The 20,730-nt window shown below is 42.5% G+C and overlaps 1 protein-coding gene across 1 annotated transcript; it reads right to left on the reverse strand.

Moving 5' to 3' along the window:
• Positions 1 to 1,136: 1,136 nt before the first annotated feature.
• Positions 1,137 to 20,189, reverse strand: LOC306965116 (high-affinity choline transporter 1-like; the record flags this gene model as incomplete). Its single annotated transcript, XM_079559359.1, has 8 exons — positions 1,137 to 1,697; positions 4,947 to 5,164; positions 6,827 to 6,980; positions 7,063 to 7,206; positions 7,998 to 8,146; positions 8,523 to 8,678; positions 12,102 to 12,218; positions 20,006 to 20,189. 8 exons carry the CDS (start codon positions 20,187 to 20,189, stop codon positions 1,137 to 1,139), a joined length of 1,683 nt encoding a protein of 560 aa, XP_079415485.1.
• Between the last annotated feature and the right edge of the window lie 541 nt (positions 20,190 to 20,730).

Consider the following 20,730-nt stretch of genomic DNA (forward strand, 5'->3'; position numbering starts at 1 on the left):
ATCCCTAACCCTAACCCTTGCTTGGGACTTGGACCTTCACGACTTGGACTTGACTCCAGACTTGCATTTTGTGACTTACTTTCATCTCTGGTAGTTCTAGTCAGGTACTGTGACATTTACTTTCCTTATGTACCACTTCTGCCTGTGCTCCTGTGCCACTTATACTGCATCATTGCTCAAGCTAGCAGCTCGGTCATGGCGGTGAATATTCCTGGGGTGATTGCTATGGTGTGTTTCTCCCTGCTGGTGCTCGGGATGGGCATCTGGGCTTCTTTCAAATCCATTAGAGAGCAGAAGAAGAATGCGGTGTCTGAAATACAGATGACCATCCTGGGGAACCGGAGCATCAGCCTGACGGTGGGAATCTTCACCATGACAGGTGGGGTACCAAAAGTCCTTTTGATTACTGGGAATAAATGATTGCTGATAATATGGTATTGTTGGCTACCAGATAGTGTTGTTTGGAAAATATGCAAAAGTGCAGTATCAAGTGTATAGTCCATGACAACAAACCGAAAAAAAATCTGCTAGAATTTCTTCTGAGATTGCACATTTTTAGCAATATACATCAGATGAATAGAACAGCTGCTACAAAGCAGCAGACAGGTATTTGAAGTTGCTGGTGCCTCTGGAGTCTCACGAACATCAAGGTGTAGGACCCTCCAGAGGCTGCGATTGTGCATAAACCTACTATCTGGCCTCCCCTAAACTGTTAATTGAATACGAGCAATCGCAATGTCGTCACATCCGTTGGCCGTGGTACTTACTTGGTCAGAATGGTCGCATTCTCACTGTACGGCTACGGTAAAACAACAAAATCTGCACACTGATGTTCAAGTCATTGTTTCCAGGCTTTGAGCATGTATTCTGGCAGGCCAGTGAGTAGCTGGCTTTATTAGAAAAACATAACATTTATTGTCGCTCCGAAAACTACTACTTTATGCTTAACAAATGCAGCTGGTAGAAATGTGTTTCAATAAGAGTTTGCCTTACCAGACAGGTCCATTTGAACAAAATCAATGAATAGTCATAGGAGGATGTTTTAAACATTTATTTGAAGACAGCTAAAGGTAGTGGTTACTATTAATTAAAAAAAAAGTGGAAAAAAAGTTTATCATTTCATGCTATAATGTTTTTTAGCAGCTGTTGTTAAGCATTGGTTCACGTATTTCCGTTGTAGGGTCTGTCTTAGTCATGTTCATATCTATATCGTCTCCGTGTTTGCTGTCATTTTCTGGCGCTGGCCGCAGTGACGTCTGAGCTTTAACATGGAACACATCCAGCCTCTCAGGAAGCAGGCCTCTGTTGAAGAGTTCAGAGGTCAGGTAAGAGAAGAGCAGGATGGCGGCCACAGAGGACAACATGGAGATGGTTTTAATGGGAGAATACTGGACGTAAACTCCATCCTCCAGAGTGCATCCTGGGAAGTGTAGGACTGGAGCTAACCCCAGCAAGGGCTCTCCACACATCAGGCGTAAAGGGAAGCCTGTGAGCAGGCCTGCGATAGCTCCGTACAGGTTGCTCTTTTTGAAGAAGAGGAGGCAGAGGAACTGGGGGAAGATCACAGTATAGGCCACCTCAGCCGCCAGGAACCAAAACAGGATGCAGCTGTTTTTTAAGGTGGTGAGCGCAGTCCCGATTACACCAGCTACAACCACAGAGGCCCGGATCACCCACAGCATCTCTCTGTCTGAGGCCTGAGGGGAAAAAATTCAAATATGAGTAGTCATGACAACATAAATTTACCTTCACAATGCCATGCGAAACTTCTTGTGGCATTAGCGTAAACTAGATTAGGTTTTTTGTTTTGTTTTTTTGCTCCTCCTGGAATCGCCACCTTAACGTGGTGGAGGGGTTTGAGCACCCGAATGATCCTGGGAGCTCTGTTTCTGTTGCCGGGGGCTTCGGGTCCCTGGTAGAGTCTCCCATGGTCCTAGGTGACGGGTCAGACAAAGAGCAGGCCTGGTTTGAACCATGAGGCTGTCCTTCTGTGGACCCACCACCTGCAGGAGGAACCATAAGGGGCTGGTGCAATGTGATTTGGGCAGCTCCAACAGCTGCCCCCAAGACCCGGCAATGGAAAACTGGAAGAAGATGGATGGATGGATGGATGGATGGAGATTAGGTTTTTCTATTTTTTTGTCTCACTAGAAAAACTGAGCTGTGAAGTGACTTAATGCTAAGTTACCAAATACCCTTGACTTTATGCTACAGTTGTTTAAGTTGTTGTAACCATTTTGTGTACCATGTATGCATTTTGGCACCCAAGTACGCCGGTACGATGTGTTGCTTTGAAGCCGCTGACTCATAAAATGTTTTGCAAAAAAATGATAAATTGTTGCACCACGTATTGACCGGATGCTGCTCCTGTGGTGGTGGCGGCTCACTAACGCTGTTTAGATCCATCTTGTTAAGGACATCAGCCCATAAACCAGTGCAAAAGTAGTTCACAACCATTTGCTGCTAGTGGTCTCTCAAACAGGGGAAGCTCATGATGTTTTCTATTTGTTATCACGGACCTGCATAAATCTGCACAACATTTAACACTACATTTCTACACACAGCCTTTTTTGTAAACAAAAATGTCATTGTTAAAATCAAACTCAATGATTAAATAAGGCCTAATAATTAGAGGAAAATTGGGCTATTTCTACATCAGTGACTAAACCAGGTCCAAAACAATGTTAAATCTGGAACAATACAAGACTTGGACTAAAAATAAATAAACCGAGAACTAAACCAGGTCCAAACAAGGACTAAACAAAGAAACCAGGCTGACATTAGGGCTAACTCTGAGCTGTTGTGCTTGTGTCATGATGGAGTTCGGCGTCATGGTGACGTGTAAACAGGGAGCAACCTTCCTCTCTCTCAGTACGGCTGCATTTTTTGCCTTTTTCTGCGAACTGCATTTGTGGTTTCTGTGTTCCACATTGTTTTACTGGATACTTTTGTACGTCTTTGCCGTGTTTTTTGTAGGGTTCGGTGGATTTCTTTTTTCTACAGAGTCCATAATGATCCTGGAGAAAGGATCTTTTAAAAAGTAAACCGCTAGCTTATCAGCTAAAAAAAATTTTGACGGTGAAAATTACCGTCTTGTTTTGTGTTTTGTGTGAGCCTCAACAGCCACCGTCTCATCTGCGGCAGTTTCCGCGCATGCGCACTTTGTTGATTGCAACACAAACAAAACTTTCTCGAAGCTGGAATCATGTCCGACACGACAGCGCAGGATCTATCAGCCTTCAGAGTTCAGTTTGCGGAGCGTGCAGGAAAAAGTGTCAGCAAATGTAGCAATACTTCGAACCTCTTGACTCACCTGCGTGACCGTCTCCCACAGCTCTATAGCAAGTAAGTTTAACGTTGGCGTTTTAGCTGAAATGCTGATGTGGGACGTTGGGTTGAAGGAGAATGTAACATACATACATAAGCCATGTCCGGATACCTCCGCACAATGGCACAATGCGTTACGGGGCTCCCGGTGGCAGATTGCAATAGATTCACTCTCGCCGCAGTTTTATGAATTTAATAATGATGGTATTTTCCCAAAAAGCGAAAGCTCACTGGAAGGACAACAACAGTTTTCCTGAGATAGACGGTTTATCTTTGTTTCTGACGCTATAAATAGTACATGTAACACCCTCGAAACGATCAACAACACATCGTTATAGTTCCTTTACTTTGATGTGAAAAGCCTTTGTCTGTATTTTTTTATGTAACAAGCACTGTTAAACTTTTTGGAAACGATTTCAGTTTGTGTAGGACTATCAATGCTTTCTGAACATATTAACACACATTTTAAAAAAAATACCGAGATAATACCGAAAACCGTGATCATTTTGGTCACAATAACCGTGAGGTAAAATTTTCATACCGTGACAGCCCTAGGGAGGACAAGCCCCTACACGGGATGTACCATTGGCGGATATCAGGAAATCCTAGCAGAAGAAGTTGTGGTTGACATAGCAATACCAAGCGACTTCAACATCAGGAAAAAGGAATACGAGAAACTAGAGAAATACCAGGGGCTCAGAGAAGAGCTGGAGACGGCCTGGAGGGTGAAGGCATTAGTGGTGCCCGTGGTCATTGTACAACATTTTCAATTTGTAATTAAAAGCCCACCACGCTAGGCCTTCATTGGGGTTAACCATAGACTGTAAAATTTAAAAAAAGAGTTATTGTGGCCGACTTAATAGGGAAATTCCAGGCTCCTATGAACCTTGCATTGAAACCGTTTTGTCGTTCTTAAAGTCAGTATTGAACACAGGCTTCTTGACCTCCACAAGTTTGTCTTAACATGTGCAACATCGCTGCACCCAGTTTCTTTCTGTTCGAAAGGAAGTGGGTCTTGTAGTAACACTTTAAGGTTACAGTTCTAATCACTGTAACCTGGGGATGGAGCGTACAATGGGGGAAATGTATGCCTCGGCACTCTCGTCTGTTTAAAAGACCTACAGAGAGTGCTGCACTGTTATATTACCAGCACAAATGCAGTCAGCATTCCGGAGCTGCTGTGACGGCTATCAATGTAGGTAAGCTAAGGCTAAGCAACGCTAACTGCAATTACAACTGAAAGCTATCTCCCAAGAAAGACTGACTTGTTTGTTTAGCCCACAGCACACCAATTGTGGGCCAACCTGACCAGAATGTAACCTACTTCCAAAATCATGCTGGTCAGATTGGCCCACACTGGAGGTGGGCTCAGACGCAGCGGCTCAGGCTTAACCCAACACCTGAACGTAACTTTGCAGTACTGCTGTACAACGAACTATAAATAAAGCATTTAACTTAACTAACTGAACTAATTTCACTTATTTTGTTCATGTAAACCAGCAGTCTTCACAGTCAGCAGTCTTATAGTGCTCGGGCCAATCTTATGTTGTTGTTTTTTTTAGTTCTTGGCTCTCTTTTATAGTCTGAAAACACATTCCTTCCCTCTTCTATCATCTCACCTGAGGCCTTATGATGTTCTTGTACACATTGGCGGAGAAGACCGAGGCTGCGGACATAAGCGCTGAGTCTGCGGACGACATGACGGCAGCGGCCACACATCCAATCCCGATGATGGAGATGTAAGATGGAGTGAGGTGCTGCAGCATGATGGGAAGCACCTGAGCGGCTTCTCCTCGTTCATACGGAGAGGGAGAGCCGTAGGACGTCTGGTTCCAGTCTGAGGGAGAAGCAATAATATCTTTAATACCTATTACAGGCTTTGATAATGATTCTGCAGGTTACACAGCTAGTCTCATCATGATTTTTACAAGAGGACAGTGTAAATGCTGGACACGGTCTGATGTTGTCTGACTGAAAACTTTACAACGCCTTAAACAACTGCTTTACTGTGTGCAAAGTAGTCGTATGTATTGTTTCATATTGAGCTTAAAAACAGCCTTCAAAACATTATCATGGGTGCAACTTTGGTTTGCTAAAGAGCACTTAGATGCTCCACAGCACTACTGGCAAAATATTCTGTGGACTGATTCACCCAAAGTTGAAAAGTTTGGGAGGAACACACAACATCAAAATCGAACAGCAGAGCAATGTCAAAACCCCATCCTCACGATGAAGTATGATGCAGGGAGCATTATAGTGTTGGGGTGCTTTGCAGCCTCAGGGCCTGGACAACGTGATGTCAACAAGTTCAACAAGATAATTTTGCAGAAAAACCTGAGACATTCACAACAGCGTGGAATAAGTAAGTGAACCCTTGGTTTAAATAGCTGTCTGACCCTTCTCTTGTAGCTCACTTTTCCTCCCTGTTCTGTGAATGTTTACATGTTATGGCCATTAAAAAGATAACGTGTAATTGTTTGGGTGGTATTAAATTTAGTTTAAGCAGACACTGTTTATTCAATCTTATGATTTTGATTAAGATCAGACCGCAGTCACAGGCAGTATCTATAGGCTATTTCTTTAAATGAAGAAGATGTGTACATCAGTCATTTATCCATCATCATTTTGTAAATGTTCCCTCAAAGGAGCTTAGTCAGGATTAAAGCCGTACTAAGTTAACCTTGCCCCTAGAGGCCATAAGCGCCACTGTAGGTGTCATAGCAGGTTGATCCAATTACATAATGGATTTTTTTTTTTTTTCACTCGAACTTGGCTGTAAATACTGTGTAACTGTTAGCTTTGCCCGTCAGCCTCTTAGCTTCTTCGTGATTCTATTAGTGTGTATTGGTCGGTCTTGTGGCAGTCAAGTTGCAATTGTGGTTTTCTGGCCAGAGACACCAGGAGGAGATGAAAGACCCCCCAATCATCCCATTAACACTTGTATTACTTCCAGAGGGACTAAAGAAAGGATTTATTAAGGTAAATAAGTTACTTTGTACTACTTTAAGAGGAGTAGCAGTCATTGTACAATTGTACAACAAAGTGCATTCAGGTGTTGGGTTAGTCCTGTGCCACTGTGACTGAGCGTGCCGCTATTGTGGGACAACCTGACTAGCATTTTTTGGAGGTTAGGGAAACCAAGGTGCCTGGAGGAAACCTGGCTGGCTGCCTTCAGTGCTCCTCTGAAATGGTGCAGGGCCTCCTGGGTTTGTCCCTGTTTGAGAGCTTGGTGTCTCGCACTCATCAGCTCCTCCACCTCCTGTTTCACCATCTTCTCATCTTCTCCAATAACCCACATTTATTTTACTATAGATCCTATTATTAATTAAAATAATAATAGGATCCACCTCATGTGCACTGCTCATGAGCAGTGCACATGAGGTGGACATGAAGCTACTGACCATGCCAATGTTGAAAAGCATGATTAAAAATAATTAATCGAAAATCAACCCAGCCCGGCTGAAGAGGCAAACGTGCAATACACATTCCACTTCAGTACCTGTGGATGAAGCTGCCGCACCGAGCAGTATGGGAGGAATTCCGAAGACCAGGATGAGGAAAGCAGCTATGGAGCAGGTGAGTTTAGCCGTCCACATTGACGAAGCAGACAGCATCCTCTGGTGCAAGCTCTGGTATGCGACACTACCAACCGACTGCAAGAAATGATCCTTCTTTATTGTTACAATTCTTCCAATTCTTGTCTTTATTATTAGCAGTAGTATGTATGAAGCTCACGAAGAATAAAAAGTCATCCATCATAATCCAGCTCTTGCTCAGTTTGGGGACGCCGATCCAGGGAGCGTGGAGGGTGTTGTTCATCAGAGTCTCTCCAATGTTTACTGAGTGAGGGTTAGTCAGCACAAAGGGAACACAGATCCACTGCACACACAAAAGGGTTCATTGTGAGGGATTTTGTTCAACTGGAAAAAATCATGGAATTTGAAAATCTAATTTCTAGGCCCTGGAAAAGATTTGGAATTTTATAAGTCACAGAGAAATAAAAACAGACAAACAAACAAAAACTGCAAGTATTCTGGATTTTTCGGGTCCTACTCGCTCGTGTAGCATCAAACATTTCCAAAACTAGTGGGTGCGCGGTGCTGCCCTCTATCGGTGCGGCAGTTTTCCTTACTTTCAGCACTTTTGACGGCTTATAGGATGGCCATATAAACATCGAAAGCATCGATACTTTAATAAAGTATCCATAGGCACACATGTTATGGGAAGAGGCAAATGTCTAAATATCTCTGTTTCAAGGACAAGAATGCATTTTTTTCAATGCATACCTCAAGGCTTTTCTGGACAGTTTTATTTCCCAGTTAATTTGGAAAAAAATGCCTCGCTTCAGATTCTATTACTGGTAGTGTAATATTCGATCTTTGTCTTTCTGGTGTAATGCAAAGGGGTTGAGATGGAGAATCAGAGATGTCCTACTACCTCGCTACAAGCCTTGATTTATCTTCCTTAAGGATTACTACTCACAAAGTCAAAAGTCTTGTAGTTTCTCATACTGTAAAAAATTGGCATCAAATTAGAAAACATTTTAAATGGCAAGATATTTCAGTATTGTGCTGTGTTAATCAAGGGATAAACATCAGGGACAAAGCTATGGGGACGTTATAGGCCTGATCATCTCAATATCATCAAAGGAGTGATTTGTAATGTCTCACCAGGCTGACAAAGATGAGTGCCAGCTGTATGATGTCAGTATAAGCCACAGAGTAGAGTCCTCCCATCAGAGTGTAGGTGATGGCCACAGCTGCAGAGATCCATATACTCACTCCATAAGACAGGTCCAGGACCACACTGATGGTGGCACCTGTTAGAGACACAACAAGGATTTACAGAAACTGACTTAAATGTTTGAGGTGGGTCAGAATGGGCGGGCTTTACATTTGCAACAACAAGCACTTAATTGGTATAAATTAACAAACAGCTGAAAAACATTTCAAGCTTTGTGAGTCAAGGCAGTTGAGCTAAGGCTTTAGGCGTTACACTGTAGTGTATATTGCAAGCCTATGCAAGACAGAAACATTGTTAGAACACCTCATATCTAAGAAGTATATAACAAGTTGGCTGTCAAGTTCTGGCATGTTTGATGGCTTAAAAAACCCAGAAATCGACTTTACCACTCTGCTAAAAACCAAGGTCTTTTCTCGGGTGATTGAGAACTCTTTCACTGATTTGTTCCTTACCCAAACCGATGAGTGTTGTGGCCATCCACAACACGTCCAGAAAAAGTGAGCCCAAACACATGACTGCTGTGAAGCCTTTTCCGTACTTCCTGCAGAACGGATCTATCATGGTCACACACTTTTGGTCTCGTAATGGTTTAGCAAAAATAAAGCCACCTGAAATGGGAAAATTAGAAAGTATGAAATGTTGCTTTGTGTACCTACATTGCGATTGACTGCGGAATTGCGGGAAGCGAATGCAGAAATTGCATAAACTGTTCAAATTGCATAAACTGTTCAAATTGCATAAATTGCTTAATTTGCAATATCTAATTTGCATAAACTGGTAAAATGCATAAAATGTCATGTTGCATAAACTGTATAAACTGCATAAAGTGGTAAAATGCATGAATGGGTTAATTTGCATAAATTATGTAAATTATAAACTCTTTAAAATTCATAAATCCTAAATGGCATAAACTCTTAAGTTGCATTAACTGGTTAAATTATTAATGTTGCATAAACTTTTATATTCCATAAACTGGTCAAACTGTTGAAATGGCCTCAGTGCTTGATTGGCAGAAGCTGCACAAATGGCTGAAAGGCCTGGAGTCGCCCCATTGGCTGGATTCGCACATACACACCAATGCAAAAATTTTAAACTCTCATATAAAACAACTGGAAATCTGCAGAAGGCCAATTTTTTCTCAAAACCCACAAGTTGCAGAAGCTGAACATGCACAAAGTGCAGAAATTGCATAAAATGCAGAAAAAAGTGCAGAAAAGAATGGATTTGCGGCAGCCCCATTATAAGTCAATGGGAAAAATCTCCGACATTTTGGCCGATTGCTGAAAACCCGTAAGTTGCAGAAGTCCCAAAAGTAATAGCACCCTTCTCCTCAACATGCGGAACATTTTGATGCATAACTTGCATAAATTGCAAAGTATGAAGGTGCTGAAAGCTCTAGAAAATCGGGAAAAAGATGGAAGAGGAATAATAACTAGAAATGCAATGGCTGCGCCATTGCGATTGACTGCGGAAATGCGGGAAGCGAATGCAGAAATTGCATAAACTCTTCAAATTGCATAATCAAATTTGCATAAACTGGTCAAATGCATAAAATGTCATGTTGCATAAACTGTATAAACTGCAAAAAGTGGTAAAATGCATGAATGGGTTAATTTTCATAAATTATGTAAATTGCATAAACGCTTTAAAATGCATAAACTGGTTAAATCCCATAAAGTGGTTACTTTGCATAAATTATTAATATTGCATAAACTCTTTAAATTCCATAAACTGGTCAAACTGTTGAAATGGCCTCCGCTGATTGGCAGAAGCTGCGCAAATGGCTGAAAGTCCTGGAGTCTCCCCATTGGCTGGATTCGCACATACACACTAATGCAAAAATTTCAAACTCCCGTATAAAAAAACTGGAAAACTGCAAAAGGCCAATTTTTTCTCAAAACCCACAAGTTGCAGAAGCTGAACATGCACAAAGTGCAGAAATTGCATAAAATGCAGAAAAAAGTGCAGAAAAGCATGGATTTGCGGCAGCCCCATTATAAGTCAATGTGAAAAATCTCCGACATTTTGGCCGATTGCGGAAAAACCGTAAGTTGCAGAAGTCTCAAAAGTAATAGCACCCTTCTCCTCAACATGCGGAACATTTTGATGCATAACTTGCATAAATTGCACAAAGCATGAAGGTGCTGAAAGCTCTAGAAAATCGGGAAAAAGATGGAAGAGGAATAATAATAAAGAACATGAAAACCAATAATTGACTGCGGAAGAATTCCGCAGTCAATCAATAATAACTAGAAATGCAATGGCTGCGCCATTGCGATTGACTGCGGAAATGCGGGAAGCGAATGCAGAAATTGCATAAACTCTTCAAATTGCATAATCAAATTAGCATAAACTGGTAAAATGCATAAAATGTCATGTTGCATAAACTGTATAAACTGCAAAAAGTGGTAAAATGCATGAATGGGATTATTTGCATAAATTATGTAAATTGCATAAACGCTTTAAAATGCATAAATCCTAAATGGCATAAACTCTTAAGTTGCATAAACGCTTTAAAATGCATAAAGTGGTTAATTTGCATAAACGATTAATATTGCATAAACTTTTATATTCCATAAACTGGTCAAACTGTTGAAATGGCCTCAGTGCTTGATTGGCAGAAGCTGCACAAATGGCTGAAAGTCCTGGAGTTTCCCCATTGGCTGGATTCCCCCATACACACTAATGCAAACATTTCAAACTCCCGTGTAAAAAAACTGGAAATCTGCAGAAGGACAATTTTTTCTTAAAACCCACAAGTTGCAGAAGCTGAACATGCACAAAGTGCAGAAATTGCATAAAATGCAGAAAAAAGTGCAGAAAAGCATGGATTTGTGGCAGCCCCATTATAAGTCAATGGGAAAAATCTCCAACATTTTGGCCGATTGCGGAAAAACCGTAAGTTGCAGAAGTCCCAAAAGTAATAGCACCCTTCTCCTCAACATGCGGAACATTTTGATGCATAACTTGCATAAATTGCACAAAGCATGAAGGTGCTGAAAGCCGGAGAAAATCGGGAAAAAGATGGAAGAGGAATAATAACTAGAAATGCAATGGCTGCGCCATTGCGATTGACTGCGGAATTGCGGGAAGCGAATGCATAAATTGCATAAACTGTTCAAATTGCATAAATTGCTTAATTTGCATAATCTAATTTGCATAAACTGTATAAACTGCATAAAGTGGTCAAATGCATGAATGGGTTAATTTGCATAAATTATGTAAATTGCATAAACTCTTTAAAATTCATAAATCCTAAATGGCATAAACTCTTAAGTTGCATAAACGCTTTAAAATGCATTAACTGGTTAAATCCCATAAAGTGGTTAATTTGCATAAATTATTAATATTGCATAAACTTTTATATTCCATAAACTGGTCAAACTGTTGAAATGGCCTCAGTGCTTGATTGGCAGAAGCTGCACAAATGGCTGAAAGGCCTGGAGTCGCCCCATTGGCTGGATTCCCCCCATACACACTAATGCGACAGGTCCACATACACACCAATGCAAAAATGTCAAACTCTTGTATAAAAAAACTGGAAATCTGCAAAAGGCCAATTTTTTCTCAAAACCCACAAGTTGCAGAGGCTGAAGATGCACAAAGTGCAGAAATTGCATAAAATGCAGAAAAAAGTGCAGAAAAGCATGGATTTGCGGCAGCCCCATTATAAGTCAATGGGAAAAATCTCCGACATTTTGGCCGATTGCGAAAAAACCGTAAGTTGCAGAAGTCCCAAAAGTAATAGCACCCTTCTCCTCAACATGCGGAACATTTTGATGCATAACTTGCGTAAATTGCACAAAGCATGAAGGTGCTGAAAGCTCTAGAAAATCGGGAAAAAGATGGAAGAGGAATAATAATAAAGAACATGAAAACCAATAATTGACTGCGGAAGAATTCCGCAGTCAATCAATAAAGAACATGAAAACCAATAATTGACTGCGGAAGAATTCCGCAGTCAATCAATAAAGAACATGAAAACCAATAATTGACTGCGGAAGAATTCCGCAGTCACCTGAAATACTTACAAAGTAGATATGAAACAGAATAGGCCACCATCATGAGAATTGTCCAGGTCAGTCCCATGGAGGGGGTGTAGACCATCTCAGTGGAGCCCACAAGGAAACCTCCTCCAACCCATGTAGCTGTGGAATTATCAACATAGAACATTTGAGTTTTTTACACCACTCATTTCAGCACATGGTGAGCATGACATGGGTATGTAAACACCCATATATTTTTATTTTATTTATTGTAAACCTTTTACTGAAAGCAACACTTAAACTGAAATAGGCCTTAAAAATAAAAATAAAAATTGCAGTGTCCTTTTCGCAAGGACACTCCTGCATTGTGTCAGAGTTTTTCATGGATTATCACATGAAGGAGCAGGACTTTTTGCGGTTGGCGGCAGGTGGGCAGCGTGTTTCCCTGTCTTCATCAGTACAAAGGGCCTGAGTAACTTTAAGGTAAGGAACATCAGTTTTGGATGTGTTTACAAAGCGGGTGATGAAGCTTGAGTGAAGCGTGAGTTTGAGGAAACTGCACCGGGCTAGCACGAGTGTTCAACCCCTCAACATGCTTGTTAAACTCGCAGTGTGGACTCTAACTTAGCCAAATATTATCGGAATTATTCATTTGACTCAATCTTAGCTATGTTTGTGGGAAATGTGAAGATACAAGCGCTGAGTTGGTTGTTTGCGATGGCAGGAGTTAAGGCAAGGCAAGTTTATTTGTAGAGCACAATTCATAAACAAGGCAATTCAAAGTGCTTCACAGTTGCATAAATACAAGAAAGCAAATAGAATCAATGAAAACATCAACATAAAATTAACCAATTACAGTAAAAGGCAAGAGTGCAGATAAAATACTTTCAGTCATATGCACGGGCAAAAAGAACTGTTTTCAGCCTGGATTTGAACATTGTCAGAGTTGAGGCCTGTCTCACATCCTCGTGAAGACTGTTCCAGATTTTAGCTGCATGAAACTGAAACGCAGCCTCACCGTGTTTATTATTGACTCTGGGAACCACCAGGAGACCCCTCCCTGAAGTTCTCAGGGCCCGAGATGGTTCATACGGCTGTAACATGTCAGAGATGTACTTTGGAGCTAAACCATGAAAAGACTTGTACACAAGCAGAGCTGTTTTAAAGTCTATTCTCTGAGTGACAGGAAGCCAGTGCAGAGACCGGAGCACTGGACTAATATGGTCGTATTTCCTGGTTCTTGTCAGGACTCGAGCAGCAGCATTCTGGATGTACTGTAGCTGTCTGATAGCTCGTTTAGAGAGGCCAGTGAGCAGGCCGTTACAGTAGTCTAACCTGCTGGAGACAAATGCATGGATAAGTCTCTCTAAGTGTGGTTTTGACACTATTCCTCTGATCTTAGCAATGTTTTTCAGATGGTAAAAAGCTGCTGATGTTATTGCTTTGATGTGGCTGTTTAAGTTCAGGTCTGAGTCCATGATTACTCCTAGATTTCTAACCTGATTTTTTGGTTTTAGAGAGAGAGACTCAAGGTGACTGAAAACACTTTGTCTTTGTGCCTGTGGGCCAAAAACAATGATCTCAGTTTTGTCTGAGTTTAGTTGGAGAAAGTTGTTTTGCATCCATAAACTGATCTGTTGGATGCAGTGACAGAGTGTATCCACAGGCCCATGTTCACCAGCCGTCAGTGACACGTAGATTTGAGTGTCATCTGCATAGTTGTGGTACGACACATTGTTGCTGTTTATTAGCTGACCCAATGGAAGCATGTACAAGTTGAATAAGAGGGGTCCCAAGATTGACCCCTGGGGGACTCCACAGGTCATGGCAATTTTGTCTGAGACACAGTTGCCAATTTCAACAAAGTACGTCCTGTCCTCGAGATAGGACTTAAACCAGTTTAGAGCAGTACCAGAGATTCCCACCCAGTTTTCTAACCTGTGAAGTAAGATCCTGTGGTCCACTGTGTCAAAGGCAGCGCTCAGGTCCAGCAGAACTAAAACTGAGACCTTACCTGCATTGGTGTTCATGCGGATATCATTTGTCACCTTGATCAGAGCTGTCTCAGTGCTGCGGTGGGGCCTAAATCCTGACTGGAAAGTATCAAACACATTGTTAGACAGGAGAAAGTAAGTTATCTGCTGATATACTACTTTCTCTAGGACTTTTCCTAAGAATGGCAGGTTTGATATGGGCCGGTAGTTGTTCATTACCTTGGCATCAAGGCTGCTCTTCTTTAGAAGAGGCTTAGGCCCAATCTCAATTCTCTTTTCTACCCCTACCCTTTCCCCTAGCCCTAGCCCTTTCCCTACACCCTGAAACCAAGGGCGAAGGGCGAGGGTTGAAAAGCCTGCCCTAAGAAATGGGACAGCCCTCCACTTGACTGCATTTACTATTCACACAGATGATTAAGGTTATGTAAGCCTACTTGTCTCTATAGCATATTTCTACTGAAACAGTTCATCACTTGACTGATACTGTTTTGTAACACCTAAACAACAGGACAACAGATTTTCATCTGTTTCTGCTTCATCTGGCGCTACATGCTTCTTCCCCCGTCCGTGTGTTGCGGCTTCTACCGCGGGTCGCTGTGGCTGCAGCCAGAGCTGCGAGAGATCAGCCGCTCCGCTGGTGTAGCGCACTCAGCGGGGATGAGCAAAGGTAGCCCCGCTCGCAGTGCGCTCAGGGCAGGGACAGGCACCCGCAGCCTCCGCTCTGAGCCCCGGGCCTGAACGGAGGCTGCCGAGGTGCGCTCAGACCAGGGACAGACAGCCTTGGACCCTCAGAGCACAGCGGCACGGGGAGACAGACAGCGGGGAGACATTGGGCGCAGCGGCAATGAACCCCATGTGTCATGGCATAGCGACGTATCGAAAGTTTGAAAAGAAATTGCAAAAGTCAGCCAATACAGCGCAAATAAACGGCGCATTTGCAGCAGCAAAACGAAAATGTAGAATTGACACGTTTAACGCAGTGGACTGTTCTAATTGTTGCACAAAGCGAATAAAGTCATGAATGAAGCGTTCTGCAACTTTATAAATGTTGTAAGAGTGATTAGTGATGATGTTCGTGAATTCATTTCGCAACTTATTTCCGTGTTTCGTCAAACTCCTCCTACCCCTTCGTCTGAAGTGTGCATCTGAAAAACCCTCGCTTGAAGGGCTATGTGGCACTCTCCCTCACTCCTACCCCTCACCACAAAATAGAATTGGGACACCCCTTCGTCTCTCGTGAACGTGCAAAACGAAGGGAAAGGGCGAAACGGAGGGCTAAGGGGGAGAATTGAGATTGGGCCTTAATGACTGCAGTTTTCAAGGCCTTTGGAAATGCTCCAGTCTCGAGTGAGATGTTAACTAACTGAGCAAGTTGTTGGAGCTGGAGGGTTAGTTAATCTGTTTACTGTGGAAAACAGAACGCGAGAATTGTTTCTGCAGTTTGAGATGATTTTGGAGAAATACTTCTCCCTTGCTCCACGCAAAACATGGTTGAACACACAAAGCACTTCTTTGTAAACCTCAAAATGAACCTGGAGCTTTGACTTGCGCCATTTCCGTTCGGCTTTTCGGCACTCCCTTTTCTGTGCCCTGACTGAATCTTCACTTCTCCAAGGTGCCTTTTAATAACTAGATCTAGAGTGTGGCCTTTGTTGTGAGTCACCTCACTCACGTGCTGAGTTAAACCAAACATTTCAAGGATAGCACTGAGTTCTTTTGCATGCCTGTCGTTGGTCACATCCACATGCACATTAAAATCACCTGAAATGACTAAAGAATCAAAATCAATGCATATAAATGAAAGTAATTGAGTAAAATCTTCAATAAAACAGGACTGTGGTGGTTTGTAAATAGTCATATAAAGTATGGAGGATTGTTTTATCTCCATTTTGAATGACACATACTCAAACGATGGAAAAACCCCAAAGTCATTTTAATCCCATGTTTGATCAAGTTTCAAGATGGTTGGAAAATCCCACAGGTGACTCTGGGGATGGGAACGATTCAGAAAAGTCTCTGGAGGGTGTAGATGTAGTAGTCGGGCTCAAGGCCTGTGGTGGAGTAGGTGAAAGTGCTCCTTCGGCTGAATCGTTTAATATAGGTGCAGGTGGTGCTGAAGCTGAGCTTTTCCCCGGAGATGCAGGTGGTGATGCTGCTATTGTTGAAACGCTTTCTGGAGATACGGGTGGTGCTGGTGCGGCTAAATCCTTAACTGTGGCTAAGTCCATAGGTGCAGATGGTGCTGCTGTGGCTGAATCCTTAACTGTGGCTGAGTCCATAGGTGCAGATGGTGCTGCTGTGGCTGAATCCTTAACTGTGGCTGAGTCCATAGGTGCAGGTGGTGCTGCTATGGCTGAAACCTTTACTGCAGCTGAGTCCTTTACTGCAGGTGCAGATGACGCAGCTGTGACTGTATCATTTATTGGTGGTGCAGTCGAAGCCTTTGCTGCTTCTCACGCTCCTCTCGGCTCACTCTTGTAGCTCAGGCCTCCTCTGATTTTGCAGAGCGTGGAGGAGATTTTCCGTCAGTCGTCTCACTCCACCTCTGCTCAAGTGAGGCCCATTTCCTCTAAACAGGTCATCACGTTGCCAGAACAGATTAAACTTCTCTATGAAATACAGTCCTCTCGACTCACAGACATTGGACAGCCATGTATTCAACTGAAGAATTTGTTTATTCTCCCATCGATGTTTGGGATGGGTCCACTGATGAACATTTGTATTGCCTCTTTATCGAGACAATCAAGTCTCTCAAAAAGTGTATTAGTAGTGTATTATAGCCTTATATGTCCACCCAGCTGCGAGGAGGAGATGCGCTGCTGAGCGGATCGAGTCTCATGTTTTCCTGAAGTAAGGTACTCACATCTTTGGCCCGATTTGGATGTAGTCCCCCCCTTCTCGAAGTGTGTCCCCCCACCTTCCAAACACTTCCAACGCCGCTGCTGCTCGTGAACAACACGTGACGCAAATAAACTAATCTGATTGCACAGGATCGGGGTCCAGACTGATCCCCCTCAGTATAAAAAATATAGAGGGGAATCATTCTGGTCTGGTGCTGTGGTCCTCTCTCAGAGCTACCAGCCACAGCACTGTTCAGTTTGCAGCCTCGGTGGGTCTGCTCTACTATTGTTACCCTGCCATTGGGCGTGCACTTTCGCTGGTTGGTGTTAACTTCCCTCTGACCTGGTGTTCTGGCTCCCCCTTGCCGTAGCATTGGTGTTTTGTTCCTCGTCCATCTGAAGTTGTGATAGCAGTTGCTGTTTATGGATGTTGGAACACTGAGCTACTAGTTGTTTTGCCGTGAGTTTGGACTGTGGGTTTCTAAGTGACCATTTCTCCCACATCCTTTGCATGTAGCCCCTCTGACTAGGGTTACTGGAGTAGTGGCATTTCAACAGAGCCCTGTTCTCACATCTCGCCCATTTTTCATCAGGGTGCTGTGGTTCCCCAGCACCTGAGACATTGTTTGGGCCTGCGACATCTGAGCCGGCCTGTCAATCAAAGTCAGGCCCTCATTAAAATACAAAAATTCTCAAATGTACCTTACAAAAACCTGCCTGGTTTCTTTGATTATAACCATCCCAGCGTTATCACAGGAGCAATATATATCTCTAAAAAGTTCAACATTATTGGAAACCAGGCAAAATAGTTGTTTAAAACATGTGTAAAGAGCAATGCTTTCTAGTGCAAAACTTCTGCCGGCACAAGATGGAGGAACTGCAGAAATGGTGGCCAGGAAACAGTGCTATTGGTTATTGTACATATATATAGACAAATATTGTCTAAGCACTTTCTGTGTTCAGTGATTTAAAAGGGGGTGACGAAAATGAAACAGTAAGAAACTTGCTGTTTATTACTGTTTTATTTTTGTTGGAAACTGCTGGAAAAGCCTAAATGAAATAGGTGTGGATGGTTGATCATAGATGGCATGAAAAAATAACCTCAGGTTATTTATAGCCACACTTTCGTGTGCTTTCTGTTGTCACTCTGTGTTGATGGTTTGGCTGTGAGGATTTGTAAAGAACCGAAGTCGAACAATATATTAACCAGGGGTTTGTCAGAAATGTAACATGTTACTGAATTTCATAAATTAAAACCAATGTTAAGCTTGAAGGAACATACAGAGTACATTATATACTGAGATGTATGTTCTTGCCTGAGCTTAGACAAGTTGATGCGCACCTGTCTGGTCTTTGTCTTTGTGCTCAGTCACGCAAAACGACCAAAGATGTTGTTAGCATTTGGCCTCTCCCAGCATATTCCTATTGCTCCAAACGGGGTGAAGTTAGAAGCGACCACGCTCTTCCACGGGCACAAAGACCAGACAGGTACGTATCAACTCGTCTAAGCTCAGGTAAGAACATATCACAGTATGGAAAAACGGTGGCCTGTTCCTTTAAGTTAGACCTGAAATTTGGCAATGAATACAAGATGGCGCCGCCCACCGGGATTTCCTGAATAAAGTGAATACATCAGATGACTGAGAACAGAGGAGGGACTGGCATATCGCCCTAATGAAGTCATAGCTGTCGAAACGCGTCAGCGTTTTTTAATCTTTTTGTCCATGTAATAATAAAGGATTTTTAATTTTTGCAACTACGGAGTACCTCTTTGACTGCTTTTTGACACGCACAGCCAGTCTCTCCTCTGTTCTCATGCACTATCGGCTCCTTGGAAGAGCACCCGTGAGTTTACTACAACCTGTTACACCTATGGGACCCAAAGCAGCGCTCATTTTCTATTTTCACATCAGATGACTATTTGGCATCTGCCACTGTGCATCTGCGGTTCACATTTTATATATTCTTTGTTTTCACAAACAACAGTTAAACTGTTATAAAAACATTTTGCCACAAGCCTCTTTGAATTTTTGGGAATGTCTCTGGACTTTTAATATAAGTCTATAGGCTACGGCTGTTGAAGTGACATATTGAGGTCAGTTTGATTTGGTGATATTTTAGTATGTACTTTATTAATCGATCAATCATTTTGTATAGCCCAATATCACCACAGGAGTGGCCTCATAGTAGTCTCGCCAACCAGACTCCGCTTCTTTACAGAAGAGGGTCTGGCAACGCTCCATTGCGCGCTTTCAAAGGAAGTGACGCAGCGATATGGAGCCTACCGACCAATCAGAGCAGCTCCCTGAACGGGCGTCACGTTGTTGCACCTTTGTTTTGTAGTTTTTCAACACAAGCAACCACTTCCCGTAATGCTCCGGTATGCTTGTATTCTTAAGTTTTTCTGACATAAACGACTGAAATCATTTACTGAACTCCGTGTGGCAGGAGCGCCATTGTTAATGTCCGAATGACTAAAACTTTCTTGTCGCTGTTTCTGTCGTCACATCCGCTATGTTCTCATTGGCTGCTATGCGCTTCGGTTGTCCCACATTAGTCCCGCCTCAAGCAGTAGCTTTTCTACGACAGGGTCGCCAGACTAGTCTCCTGTTTATTAATTAATAAACATCGGAGATTAGTCTGGATGCCAGGCTAGCCTCATAGGGCTGCAGTAATATTTGTAGACATATTGTGTCAACAAATATTACGAAAAAGAACAGAAACAACCAAACCACATCTCACCCTCTTTCCCCACCTGAAACAATCAATGACAAAAAAGTCTGTCATTGTGAATGATTAAGAGACGTCATTGTACAATGTGTTCTTTTCTCTTTACTGGATATTGTCCAACTTATCCATGAAACTTTGGCCTCTTCTGGTGTATCATTTAGTCAAAATCTTTGCAGTTTGCCTTCCACATGTTTTCTTTAAGCATTTGTTCATGTACACATTTAAATTAACTTATTAAATTGACATCATAATTGAAGTGAATTTTCTTGGCATAAATGTTGAAATTGTATCTTAAATTAATTATTTATTATTCATTATTTATTATTGTTAGTAATTAGTTATTTCCCAAAAAGACCAAAACAATCTGCAAAACTATCGACCCCACCTGTCATGGTGAAGATCCCCACCACCAGGCTGATGTCACGGTTCCCCAGGATGGTCATCTCTATTTCAGACGCCGCATTCTTCTTCTGCTCTCTCCTGGACTTAAAAGAAGCCCAGATGCCCGTCCCGAGCACCAGCAGGTAGAAAAACACCATAGCAATCACCCCAGGAATATTCACCGCCATGATGCAGCTGAGGACTGAGTGACCGAGTGAGTGTTAAAATGTAAAAAGAGAGTAAAGCAGGATAAAATGGCCCCTCCTCACAGCTGAAACCACGCCTCTTGTCTGTTGAGTAATCCCTAAATTCTCTACATTTCATCTCAGTGATGGTTTAGTGCAGGTTTGTCGTTGCTTCTCAGGTGGGTCTTGGTGATTTGTGTAATATTTGTGGGGATCAAAGCTATGTTTTATATGTGATTAAGATTGTGATGATACACAGCTGTCATTGGATTAGCAGCAAGTTTCTAAGACAGTTGCAGAGTGGTCAGCATAGGGTCCATGAGCCTCTTCCTGAGGGTCTGTCTTAGTCATGTTCATATCTATATCGTCTCTGTGTTTGCTGTCATTTTCTGGCGCTGGCCGCAGTGACGTCTGAGCTTTAACATGGAACACATCCAGCCTCTCAGGAAGCAGGCCTCTGTTGAAGAGTCTTGATGTCAGGTAAGAGAAGAGCAGGATGGCGGCCACAGAGGACAACATGGAGATGGTTTTAATGGGAGAATAC

This window comes from Gobius niger (genome assembly GCF_951799975.1).
Source record: "Gobius niger genome assembly, chromosome: 7".
Classification (NCBI taxonomy): Eukaryota; Metazoa; Chordata; class Actinopteri; order Gobiiformes; family Gobiidae; genus Gobius; species Gobius niger.